Source organism: Sorex fumeus, unplaced genomic scaffold (assembly GCF_029834395.1).
Source record: "Sorex fumeus unplaced genomic scaffold, SorFum_2.1 ptg000029l, whole genome shotgun sequence".
Lineage (NCBI taxonomy): Eukaryota > Metazoa > Chordata > Mammalia > Eulipotyphla > Soricidae > Sorex > Sorex fumeus.
The window spans coordinates 8,429,147-8,442,446 of NW_026606086.1; the positions used below are offsets into that span (position 1 = coordinate 8,429,147).

Consider the following 13,300-nt stretch of genomic DNA (forward strand, 5'->3'; position numbering starts at 1 on the left):
TTAGGAAATAGCAGTCTGACTGCTGTCAGCTACGTGCAAGGCAAGCGCCCTAACCCCTGTATGATCTCTCCAGCCTCATTTTTTCCAGTGATTTAAAAAATATATAATAATTTAAATAGTATGATTACAACAGTCTTTTAAATTTGTGGGGTTTTTTCCCCCCCTAGTATAGAGTTTGGGCCATACCCAGTGGTACGTAGGGCTTCCTCCTGCCTCCATGGTCAGGGTTCACTCCTGGTGGTGCTCAGGGGGCCATATGTGGCCCCTGAGATTGAACCCAGGTCAAGATTAGTTGCCTTAACCCCTATACTATCTCTTCAACCCCAGGTTCATGGTATTATGTACAAAGTTACTGCACACTTCCAGCACCAAAGTGCCCGTGATTCTGCACCACTGTCCTTATGTCACCTCTGGTCTGATCTACTTTTCCCCACTGTCCACTTTTCTTTCCTTTTTTTTTAGGGGGTGGGGGCACACCCGCCAGTGCAACTGATTAAGGGACGATATGGGATGGGGGATCGAATCCATTTCAGCCACATACAAGGCAAATGCCTTACCTGTTGTACTATCTCTCTGGCCCTGTCACTTCTGCTCTGACACTACGCCTATTACCCCTCCACTCCCATTTCTTTTCTTTTGGATTTTTGGGCTACACCCAGCAGTTCTCGGATTATTCTTGGCTCTGCACTCAGTAATCACTCCTGACGGTCTTAGGGAACATAAGGGCTGGGGATTGAACTGTGTGGGTCATGTGCACTGCAAGTGCCTTGTCCCTTGTACTATCTCTGGCCCTGGCCTTCAACCCATTTTTTTTTTTTTAGATTTTTATTAGTGAAACACCATGAGGTACAGTTGTAGACTTAAAAATTTTTGTGCTTGTGTTTCAGTTATACAGTGGTCAAGTACCCATCCCTCCATCATTGCCCATTTTCCACCACCACGGATCCCAGTATCTCTCCCACCCCCCATTTCCCCCATTCCACCCTGCCTCTGTGGCAGGGCATTCCTCCTTGTTCTCTCTCTCCTTTTGGGTGCTGTGGTTTGCAAAAGAGGCATTGAGTGTCAGCTCGGTTTTTGATAAATTTTATAATCCCAGACTCAGTGGCCTTCTCAGATTGCTCAAGAGTATAGGGATGGTGTGTTAAATGCACGTTTTTATTTCGCTGTTTCTGTGTTGTGGGAGCTAGAACTTCTCTCCCCATCTCCTTACCTTGTGCTTGGGGAACCATGAAGGCCTGGGGAGGGAACCCTCAGCCGTCATATGCAAAGCGTGGGTGTCAGCCCTTTGAAACCTTCCCCCTGCCCCAGAGTTAATTTAGTTTTTGTTTGTGGGGGTCGCACCTGGTGACACTTAAGATTTAACCCCAGCTCTGTGCACAGAGCTTACTCCTAGCAGTGCTTAGGAGACCATATGTGGTGTTAAAGATTGAACCTGGGTTGGCCACGTTCAAGGCTAGTGTCCTTCCTGCGGTATCTTCTCGACAGCCCAAGTCCTTTTATTTTGATGCAGTATAGATCTTTTTGAATATGTTATTTGTTTTGCTATTCCAGAAAGATGAACACACTTAGCAGGTTTTTTTGTTGTTGTTGTTGTTGTTCTGTGCCAGGGAGGGTGTGATGCTGGATTCTGTTGTGCACTGTAACCTTATCATTAATGTTACTGTAAACCACATTGCCAAAAATAAAGTTTCGTTTTTGTTTTTGGGCTACACCCAGCGATGCTCAGGGATTACTCCTGGCATTGCATTGAGGCATTATTCCTGCCAGTGCACGGGGGACCATATGGGATGCTAGGGATCGAACCCAGGTTTGCTGCATGCAAGGCAAACACTGCCTGTTGTCCTGTCTCTTCATCCTTTGAAATAAAAATTTTTGACCTGACTAGCAATAAATATATAGCAATAAATGTATACACATGTATACTTTGATTCTTTATAGTTTGATTTGTCTGTGAAGAGTCATCACTTTAAAGTGATAACTTTAGTAGGTAGTGAGATGTATTTGGGAGTCCCAGAGTAGTAGTTCAGTGGTTAAGGCATTTATCTGTGGCTGTGGCTACAGCAATGGTTAAAATCCTGACACTGCTTATGGTCCACTGGACACTGCCAGTATTGATTCCCCCTCCCCCCCAAAAAAAAATAAAGAAAAGGGCTGTATTTGGGGGGAAGTTCCTATATAAATTCACTAAGATGAAACTATACTTAAAGGAAAAAACAATATGTAACCTTCTAGAGGAATACTGATAGTGAAGATGTGAGGATGATTATTTTCTAAAGTATTTCAGAACTCCAGCATTTTTATAGGAGATGGTGATTGGGAAAGGTGAAATAAAATAATTTCATCAAAAAGTATTGTTTTAGGGGTTGGGGAGAGAGTACAGTGGGTAAGGCACATGTCTTGCATGGGGCTAACCTGGGTTTGATCCCTGGTACCCTATATGGTCCCCTGAGTACTCCTAGAAGTGAACCTTGAGTGCAGAGCTAGAACACCCCTGAACACCGTTGGGTGTGGCCCCATGCCCTGCTCCCTGCAAAGCAAAGAGTGAAATGTGTTTATTCAGAAATGTTTTAGATAGTATTACAGTGCTGCTATTTGTAGTGAACATCTTTTTCCCTACCTTAGTGTTCTAGGACGAAAGCACCACCATGGCTACAGAAATTGGTTCTCCTCCTCGTTTTTTCCATATGCCAAGGTTCCAGCATCAGGCACCTCGACAACTGTTTTATAAGCGACCTGATTTTGCGCAGCAGCAAGCAATGCAGCAGCTTACTTTTGATGGAAAACGAATGAGAAAAGCCGTAAACCGGAAAACCATAGACTATAATCCATCCGTAATTAAGTATTTGGAGGTAAGTACATGGCATACCTTTTAGATGTGCAGGCTTAGCCCTTTTTTTTTAAAAATAAGGTTTTTAAAGAGTTGGAAATGTAGTTTAGTGGTTTACATGTAAAGCAAGTAAGAGTTCTGTAGAAAAGAACTCTTATTTGCTTTCCATGTATGAGGACCTGGTTTAATCTCTCTTGTTTTTGTTCTCTGCCTGGCAGTACTCAGAGTTTAGTCCTGGCTGTAAGCTCAGGGATCACTCCTGGTGGTTTCAAGAGCCCATGGAGATTGAACCATGGTTGACTATATAGAAGGCAAACATCCTACCCACTATTACTGTTACTGTTACTCTGGCTTCTGAGTTTCAATCTTTAGCAGTACAGAACGAGAACAAAAATGTAAAACTGCAGGGTAGTAAGTTATTTAAAACAAGATTTTGGAGGCTGGGGGAAAGGCTCCCAGGTGGTGCTTGGTATGTATCGGGGCCCTACCTAGCGATTCTTGGCCACTGGCTGGTGTTCCACGGAAAGACCTACCTGTGTGGTGCTACCGGGTCGCTCTGTTGCAGTGCTTCCAGTCTCTGGCACTGTACCTGGTGATGGTTGGAGATTGTGTGCTATTGGGAATTGAACCCTAATCACTGTATTGCAACACCCACAATTTTGGGGATAGGTGATTGGTCTACCCCTGGCTGTGATCCTGACTGTTCATAGGTTGCTCTTGGCAGTGTTTGGGGGCTATATGGGTGCTGGGGATTGAACCATAATTGACTGCATGCAAAGCACCCCTGTACTAGCTTTCCGGCCCATAAAATGCCCACTGTTGAACCTTGATTTCAGTCTCTAACACCTTATTCTCTCCTGTCCCATCATTGGTTCCTATAGAGGGGACTCGAAGATACCCACTATCGTTTATGTTTGTGTGATTTTGGGGCTATGCCCAGCAGTGCTCCTATAGAGACCATATGGAATTCTAGGGATCAAACCCTAGTGGACTTCATGCAAGATAGAAGTGCCCTACCTGCATGTACTATTGCTCCAGACCCTTGTTTATGTTTTAGAACTGAGAATAATTTTGTTCTGTCTTCATTTAGTCACAGCTTATGTTTTGTTAATTGCTTAATTTCAAACAGACCATTTAACAATTTAATTAATTTGGTTTCAACAGAATAGAATATGGCAAAGAGACCAGAGAGATATGCGGGCAATTCAGCCTGATGCAGGTTATTATAATGATGTAAGTATGGAGTGCTACTCTTGTTTAATATGTGATCTGAAATTCAAGTATGCACATATCCTAATACATCCTTAAATTGAGATAAGCCATTCCCAAGGAGACATTAATACAACTGTGTAAACCTCGGTTATTCCCTTTGATCTCAGTTTAAATTCTGTTTTAAATCTATTGACAAATGAGCCTTTTGATTATGGGCTTAAAGTAGTGTCTAACAAAATGTACTTCCTCAAAAAGTGTGTAATGAAAAAGGTTTAAATTTAGCTTGATGTGAATATGCATAGGGAATCTTGTCCTTAATTGTTACTGTTTAGTAGTAATAGACATTCAACTTTATTTTATCTCCATTTTCCTTAACTTAGGTTATAATTTATTAAATATTTTTGAATGCCCTAGAATTTATCTTTAAATGTTGAAATGAGTACCTTACCATGCCCTTGGTTTATGCCTTGTGAATAACCAGGAGCTTTTAGGAACTAATTTTCTTGTTTTCTTTTTTGTAGTTGGTCCCACCTATAGGAATGCTGAATAATCCTATGAATGCAGTAACAACAAAATTTGTTCGGACATCAACAAATAAAGTAAAGTGTCCAGTATTTGTTGTTAGGGTAAGTATTAGGCTATGTCTTTCTATTTATCTATCTATCTATCTATTCTTTTTTTTTTTTTTTTTTTGGCTTTTTGGCTTTTTGGGTCGCACTTGGAGATGCTCAGGGGATGCTCTGGCTCCTCACTGAGGAGTTACTCCTGGCGGTGCTCAGGGGACCATATGGGGATGCTGGGGATCAAACCTGGGTTGGCCGCGTGCAAGACAAACGCCTTACCTGCTGTACTATAGCTCCAGCCCGACTTTGAATATTGTGGAGAAAAATAGACCCAAGTTAGTCTGCAGATATATTCAACAGAATAGCAAGAATTTGGGGTAGGGTACTTTACGTGTGTGCTGCTGGCTTGGGTTCAGTAGTGCACTATCTGCTACGCTAACCCACAGTGCATAATCTCTGAGCACTACTGGGTGTGGCCTGACCCCAGAAGAGACAGTGATGGACATACATAGATGCAAAGGAAAATAAGTAGATCTTAGCAGATAATAAACTAGGAAAACAAGAAGGTTTTGTTTATAACAATCAGTGTCACAATAAATAAAATTCCAGGTTTCCTATATATGTATAGCTATGAAATTTAGCAAGTAGTCTTCATTTTATATATGTAATATCCCTTTTTCCTGTTATAATATTTGTAATTTTTTCATCTGATAGTTTTATTTTGGATAATGGGGTTGTTATGTTATTTTATTTACATCTAAGGAAATGGATGTCGTTTATCATAGAAATCAAGGGAATAAGTATATTGTAGTTTGACTTAGTCAACATAGTCACAGATTCTCCTTCAGTATGCAGATTGTGATATGCTGTGACTGGTATATTAGGGGTTTAATTTATTTATTTTTTATTATTATAGACCCTTGATTTCACAGGTTATTTATAAAATAGTTGCTTCAACCAATAAATGTTCCAACACCAATCCCACCACCAGTGTCCCTAGTTTTCTTCCCAACCATCCCAGCACAAATTTACTTACTGTTATAGCACAAAGGCAAATGGAATTATCAAATTTTAGATCAATAAAAGTGAAATTGTGTAACTGTTATATCCCACCTATAGGAATGCTGAATAATCCTATGTAGTTGAATTATCCCCATATGGTCCCCACAATGATGTTGACCAAAGTCATAGTCTGAGGATCTGTTTTGCTAGTTAGTGCTAGTTGAGCCTCTGTTATTTATTGTTCATCAAGCTTGGTGAGGTATTATCTGAACCACATATACGACTGCGCAGTTCAGAAGCTATAGATCTAATACAGTTTGGTGACTTGGCGGTTTTGGGGTTTTTTTTTTCCCCTTCTCATTTTTTTGATAAGGTTCAGTTGAGCTGGACAATTTCTAAGTCAAGAGTGTTGGATGTGACTGTGGGATTCTGGGCTTTCAGGCAGAAGGGTGAATTTGTCCTCTCCTGTTCTGAGAAGGGCCCAGAGTTTTTTTCCCCGAACCGGTCTGTTCTCTTGGAGCATCTTTAAAAAAATTTTTTTTTGAGTAAATATAACATGATTTTTCACTGCTTTGTTCTCAGTGGAAGAGAACTTTATTCCACCTTGTTTTCAGCCTCCTCCCTCTTCTTTCTTCCCTCCTTCCTCCCTCCTTTTCCCCATCTCTTCTTTATTACTACTACTTCTACTACTGCTACTGTTATATTTTGTTCACACCCAGCTATTCTCATAGTTTGCTTTTGGCTCTGTGCTCGGGGATCACTCCTGTTGATACTTTGAGAACAACTCTATGTGTGTGGTACCCAGAATCAACCTCATGCAGGCCAAGCACTTTACCCCATGTACTATGTTTCCAGCTTTGGCAGGGAGCTTTAAAACATTGCTTGTTATAGAGTATATTTAATTGCCAGGAAATTCTGTAGCCTTGGTATTCTTTAATTAGTCTGTACCCCATCCCCCTTTCATTTAAATGCTGGTACCTTTTTTGTCTGAATTGGTTTGTTGATAGTTATAATAAGCCAAATTCTTTTTTTAAATTTTATAACTTAATATTAAGTCATCTCTTTAGTTACAGACATTCAATATTCCAACACCAATCCCATTACCTTTGCCCCTTCTGGCCACCTGTAAGCTGAATTCTTGAGTTAGAGTTTTCCTAAGTAGCTAACCCATCTAATTTATGTCAGCCTTCCATATACTGTAGGTAATTGAGATCCTTACATATTTTGTTTTGAAATGCTCTTTAACAGTTGTTTATAACTTAACTCGGTACTCATAAGGCACTTAAGTTTGAATTTTGGTAATTAGCTCAAGAGCTATCCTGTGTTAATGCAAGTTCTTTTCATGATTCTTGCTTATAAAGCTGACCTACATTTAAATGGAAGCACTTTTTACTTGATATCAGTTGTGCCAGTTTTATTAAAGACTTTATGTGTTTCAGAAATTTCTTAGGGTTGGGGATGAGGATTTGTTACCTTATATAATTTGTCTTTTTTTCTTCTCCAGTGGACTCCAGAAGGAAGACGGTTGGTCACTGGAGCTTCTAGTGGAGAGTTCACCTTGTGGAATGGACTCACTTTCAATTTTGAAACAATATTGCAGGTAACATTAATTCTCAGATGGCAGCACAATTCTGTGAGAGAGACTGTAAAGTGCATGACATTATTAACTTAAAATTGGACAAATGATCACTGAGTATTTATGTGCCTGTATAGATTCATACTGCTTTCTTTCATGTACGGTGATTCCAAATGTTTTCTGTTTCCATAGGCTCATGATAGCCCTGTGAGGGCCATGACTTGGTCACACAATGACATGTGGATGTTGACGGCAGATCACGGAGGATATGTGAAATACTGGCAGTCGAACATGAACAACGTCAAGATGTTCCAGGCACATAAGGAGGCGATTAGAGAGGCCAGGTTTATACACAATATACCATTTTTTGTAGTCCCTATTGTCATGGTTAAATTATTCTCTAAGTGTATTCTGGGTGCAGAGATGCATGGGCTCTGTCACATTCTGGGAAACTTTCTGCACCCTATAAACACAATATTTTTCTTTGTTTTCACACATTCACCATTTTGCTGGCACTTTCCTGAAGTAGTGTTATCCTGGTTTCAGCCTTTGCAATATGTTAGAGATGTATTGTCTGCCGCATTTTGCACTGGTTTTCTCTTCTCATTTATGGTTAATAATGTGTATACTTTATTCTTTTTTATTATCTATTGTGTAAGATAAGATTATTTTCTTTCAAATAAAGAATTCAGTCTTTAATTATACAACTGAATAAAATCTAAAGCCTACAGAAAACACCTTCAGAGTTCACACAAAATACAAGGGACAAAAAAGGCTTAAGTGAAGACCCGGTTGGCTTGGTTAGGCCACGACTTCAAAAAGGAAAGTATAGTAGGACTTAAAAAGCACACAGATAACTCTGGACGTGGTAAGCGTTAATGGATTAACGAATGGGTTCTTCAAGCTTTGTGATCAGATCTTTGTCAAGAAGACTCTAGGACTTTTCTTCTGAATCATTGTTGATAACATCACTAATGCAAATGTATAAGTGGAGTTTTAAATAATATTCAGTAAGCTGTATCTTTTTACGTATCAGTGAGACATGTATAGTAAAGCCGGAGAAAAAAGTTTCAAAAACAAGTCTGAAGAATTGCTGCAGCCTCAAAATAAAGCTCCGCAGCATTCGTTATGGTTGTGCCACCCACATGTGGGAGGAGGTCGGCAAGTTTGTAGACACATGATCCACTGCACTCACTCTGTACTCTGAGGATTTTAACAGAAATTACCGGACAAAAACGCTTCTGCTGAGTCTCTGCCTTAGTGTCCTGCCCATACGGTGAATTTTCAGTTGGTCCTTCCTTAGTCTTGGGATTCAAAAATAAAAGAGAGTTCATAGAGTTAGTAGAGAAGCTTGATAGTCTTTCACAATAGCAAGGAAAAATGATTTTCTCTTTTACTGCATATTCTTTGGGATTAAGCACAAATCTGAATGCTCCTAATGTTCCAGTTTTTCCTCAAAAATACCAGTATCCATGAGATAGCTTGCAAGGAGGATGTGAAAACTTTTCCCAGATCTTTTAAATAAAAAGAAAAACTTGATATGTAGGATGTGGTCTTAAATAGCCTGCCTTTTCTCAGCTTATGTTATAAAGTATTAGAAGCAGAAGCTGATGCTAATTTCTTGATGAGTATTCCTGTGGGATTTTAAGAGACTTCACAGGAATATTGCAAAAATAACATTCATTTAGCCTCTACACATAAATTAGCTTTGTATTTTCTGTTGACAGGATAGGCAATACAGTACTGCACTACAATACTGTGGGAAGTTTGGGTAACATTAATACTAATAATACACCTAAAAAGTTCTCTGAATAGTAATGATAGAAAATGTGAGAAGCAGCTGCTTGGTTGAATTCTTTTTTTGATGAATTTTGGTTAGGTGACATCATTCTCTTTAAGGGCTTCTTCACTGTTGGAGAATTCCCCCTCCTGTTTATAACGCAGCACAATTTTTATTTTTCCCTGTCTGAGAAGCACAGATAATCTGTTAAATGCTGACTTCTTTCCCCTGCTGTGTGTCTTCATGTAACAGTTTCTCACCCACGGATAATAAATTTGCTACATGCTCTGATGACGGCACTGTTAGAATCTGGGACTTTCTTCGTTGCCATGAGGAAAGAATTCTCCGAGGTACGTGTACTAACAGTACTGATTGGAATATATAAATAGAGACGGCATTTGTGGTTAAATCACATTGATACCACAAACCCCGCTTACATCTCCATTCAGCTTTCTCACATGTACACCATTTCAGTAAGACTCTTTAAAAGAAACTTGAACTCAGGTTCACAATCATTTTGTAGACTTTTTTTCCCTAATAATGTTATCTGTGAATTCTTTCAGCTATAAATTAAATACAGGTTCCCTCCATTTCCTCCCCCTCCAGTTACTTGCTTATCAGTATGCTTATTTAGGGATCAGTATGCTTCTTTAGGGCCCTACTTTTTCTTATACTCAGGATGTCTTCCTTCAACATACTGACACTGTAATTCTGCTTAGAGGGCTCACAGTTCCCAGGCATTCCTTTCTTAGTGAATTAACTGAGATACTGATACTTAGACTTCTCAGTATTACTGGTTTTGAAACTAGGTGGCCTTTCAGTATACTAAACTTAAACTACGCAGCCCACATATTTTCAAATTTTGGATTTCTTGTTTAGTTTTTTTTTTTTTTAAAGAATCTCATGCTCTACCGACTGAGTTAGCTGGGTGCTTACTTTCATTGATTTTATAATTATTAACTAAAATCTTCGAGTTATTAGAAGAAAATATTTTCACTTGAATTAGCTTACTATTTCACTTCTTGAAATAGTAACAACATATCAGTGCCATTTATGTGACTTAAATGGTGGCAGGGAATGAGGGAATATTTTTATGTTGTATATATGCATTGAAACTAAACATTTCTGACAAAATTCATTTCTTATTAACTTGGAGGAGAGTGCTCAGTTTGAGTCTGTACTGATTTAATAGTACTCTAGATAAGTACATATACTATAAAATTATTGTCATCCTCTAGCACATAAATGAAGGATGGAATAATGGATGCTATAGATGCCATAGATGCTATTTGGTACCAAGAACTTACCTTTCAAGGTCTAGGGATATGGCTCAGCATTAGCGCACTTACCTTGCAGGTGTGAGGCCGAGGGCTTGATCTCCAGCACTTTGAACATGACTGTTCAGACTTCCTTTTCTGTTCAAGAGTTTGCAGTTGTCTTGGTTTACTTGTCAGGTTCTTGCGACTTTTCAGAGCTTTATGTGTATCTTGTTGGGTTCATGCTTTCTAGACAAAATAAAGGCTCTTGGTATTTATATTTCAACTTAGAATTTATCCAATTCAGATTTGCTTAAGCTTTCCTGACTTTGCACATTTTATTTTCTTATCCATAGTACTGTATTGTATTAGCGAAGAGAAGGATATATCTGTCATTTGTGAGCTTGCTCAAAGATAGTTTTATTTTACAACTTCAGAATTAGAATTTCAGAGTAACTTCAGAATGTTTGAGATCATCTAGTCTTAAGTTATTTTATGGATGAGGACAATAATCCAAAAGGCTTCATTGATAATGTTCAGGGTAAGTGTTTAGAATCTGTACTGGAATCTTCCTACTTGATTCCTTGACTCAATGCTGCGCTCAGTGCTGCTCTCATGTCATTCTTTATCATTAGTAGAAGTCCTTAGGTTTTAAGTGGAAATAAAGTAAACACGTTTTAGGCATTAAAAATCTAAAAAACATAGAAGAAGCAAAATAATTTTATTCTTTATAGAAGTATTTTGTTCTGAGGCCATTCCAGGCAGACTTGGACCATCAGTCACTGCGTTAGTTGGCGAACGCTTCCCAGTCACATTGGTTTGGGAACTGGGACAAGTCCCCAGTATCCCGCCTTGCCGCCCTCTCCTCCCCCCCCCCCCCCCCCCCCAGCAGTTTCCCTCTTTCTCTCTCTCTACTTATGTGCATTATGGTTTGCAATACAGATGGTGAGAGGCCATCATGTTTGGTCCTTTATCTACTTTGAGCACACATCTCCCATCCTGAGTGATCCCTCCAGCCATCACTGACTTAGTGACCCCCTTCTCTTTCCCATTTGTCTTCTCCCCCAGCTTACACGGCAGGCTTCCAGTGATGGCACAATCTTCCTGCCCGTGTCTCTACTGTCCTTGGGTGTTTGTCGCATATTATGATATTTTATATTCCACAGATAAGTGTAGTCACTCTGTGTATGTCCCTCTGTTTCTGATTCACTTCATTTAGCCTGGTACTCTCCGTGAGCATCCACTTATAAGCAAATTTCATGAATTCATCTTTCCTAACAGTTGCAAAGTATTCCGTTGTGTAGATGTACCAAAGTTTCTTTAACCAGTTGTCAGTTCTTGGGAACTCGTTTTTTTTCAGATTCTGTCTATTGTGAACGTACAAGTGTAGATGAACTCTGACGCTTTGTATTGGAATAGTTTTACTTAAGTAAAACGGGTGGGCTGGAATGATCGGGCATGCAGGTGGAATGCTTGCCTTATATATGGCAACCTGGCAACCTGGTTTCGATCCTTCGCACCCCACATGTTTCCCTGAGCCCTGCCAGGAATGATTCCCTGAGCACAGAGCCAAGAATAAGCCCTAAGCACAGCCTGTTATGACCCCAAAAACAAAACGAAAAAAGTCCAGTATGAACAAGGGCTGGAATGTATGTAATTCAGCAGTAAGGTACTTGTATATGTGAAATATTGGATTTTATCTTTTATTCCTGTATCATACCCCCTCTACCCCCCCCCCCCCCACACACACACACGCAATGTCCCGTAACAAGTAACTCCACTAACATGGAGTGTTTGAAGATTAAAACCACATCATGGGGGCTAGAGTGATAGCACAGCGAGTAAGGGCATTTGCCTTGCACGCGGCCGACGCAGGTTCGATTCCCAGCATCCCATATAATCCCCCGAGCACTGCCAGGAGTAATTTCTGAGGGCATGAGCCAGGAGTAACCCCTGTGCATTGCCAGGTGTGGCCCAAAAAGCAAAGAAAAAAACTGCATCGTGGACATCTCACTTCATCACTGTACTTTCATTTGGACATATTTTGGATATAGATAGTTACTGTTCTGAAGATGTAAAACCTTGGATCTTGGTAGGTTATTCTTTGTAAATAATTATGAAACAGAAAAGACTTAGTAGTTCAGACGTGTTTAAAGAAGTTAAACTGTTGGATTGTAAGATAGAATTATATACTGTGTATTCACATTTTAATTGAGGTTATTTTAGATATTGAGGCAAGATGGTTTTCTTGAATGAAGTTTGGCTTAGAAAGATGTGAGAGAAAAGTGGAGTATGTATTTTAGATTTTATACCGAGATTTCTTCTACTTTTTGCTCTTACTTGAAACACTGTGCTGTGGCAAATGCTTGTGAAAATAGATCTGTGGCTTAGGTGGTTTATCTATGTTCTTGTTGCTAGAATAGTTGCTCTTTTTTTTTTTTTTAATTGGTGTTGGACTTCACCCTGGTTCTGTGCTCAGGGCTCATACCTGCTTGTGTTTGGTGACCATATGGTGATGAGAATTGAACCAGGGTTGGGTGTGTGGAAAGCAACTATCCCTACCCTGTAGTGTCTCTCTCGCAGCCTTAATAGTCAGTAGTTTAATTGATTAAAGGACAGTTCTCAGACATTCGTGAATATATAGTTTGCAGTTTTTTTTGGGAGTGTCAGATTATTATAATTAGTAATTTAATCTGTTTTAAGGAAGAGTCTTTACATCTTACTATTATTATTCAGTTTATTTTGATTGTGGGTTTTTGTTTGTTTTGTTTTTTGCTTTTTTTGAGCCATACCCTGGCAGTACTGAGGGGTTACCCCTGACTCTACACTCAGGAATCACTCCTGGCGGTGCTCAGGAAACCATATGGGATGCTGGGGATCGAACTCAGGTCGGCCATGTGTGAAGGAGGTGCCCTCTGTGCTATGCTGTCCATTCCAGCCCATTATCGTTTTAAATATCTATACATCAGTGCATTTCTTACTTTCATATTGTCGAGCTTCCCAACAGATTAGATCTTTGCTAATTTTCATTTCACTTTTCTTTTAAAAAAATTTTTTGGGCCCCCTACTGTATCTTGCTCATTG

The 13,300-nt window shown here is 39.5% G+C and overlaps 1 protein-coding gene across 2 annotated transcripts in view; it reads left to right on the forward strand.

Annotated features, from left to right (window-relative positions):
* Positions 1-13,300, forward strand: part of WDR33 (WD repeat domain 33) — a 108,656-nt gene that overhangs the window by 34,481 nt on the left and 60,875 nt on the right. For both annotated transcript variants that reach the window (XM_056115453.1, XM_056115454.1), the window contains 6 exons: positions 2,623-2,849; positions 3,992-4,060; positions 4,561-4,665; positions 7,109-7,204; positions 7,373-7,524; positions 9,213-9,310. In XM_056115453.1, the coding sequence (XP_055971428.1) occupies positions 2,646-2,849; positions 3,992-4,060; positions 4,561-4,665; positions 7,109-7,204; positions 7,373-7,524; positions 9,213-9,310 (724 nt within the window). In that variant the 5' untranslated portion in view covers positions 2,623-2,645. The remainder of the gene's footprint in view (positions 1-2,622; positions 2,850-3,991; positions 4,061-4,560; positions 4,666-7,108; positions 7,205-7,372; positions 7,525-9,212; positions 9,311-13,300) is intronic.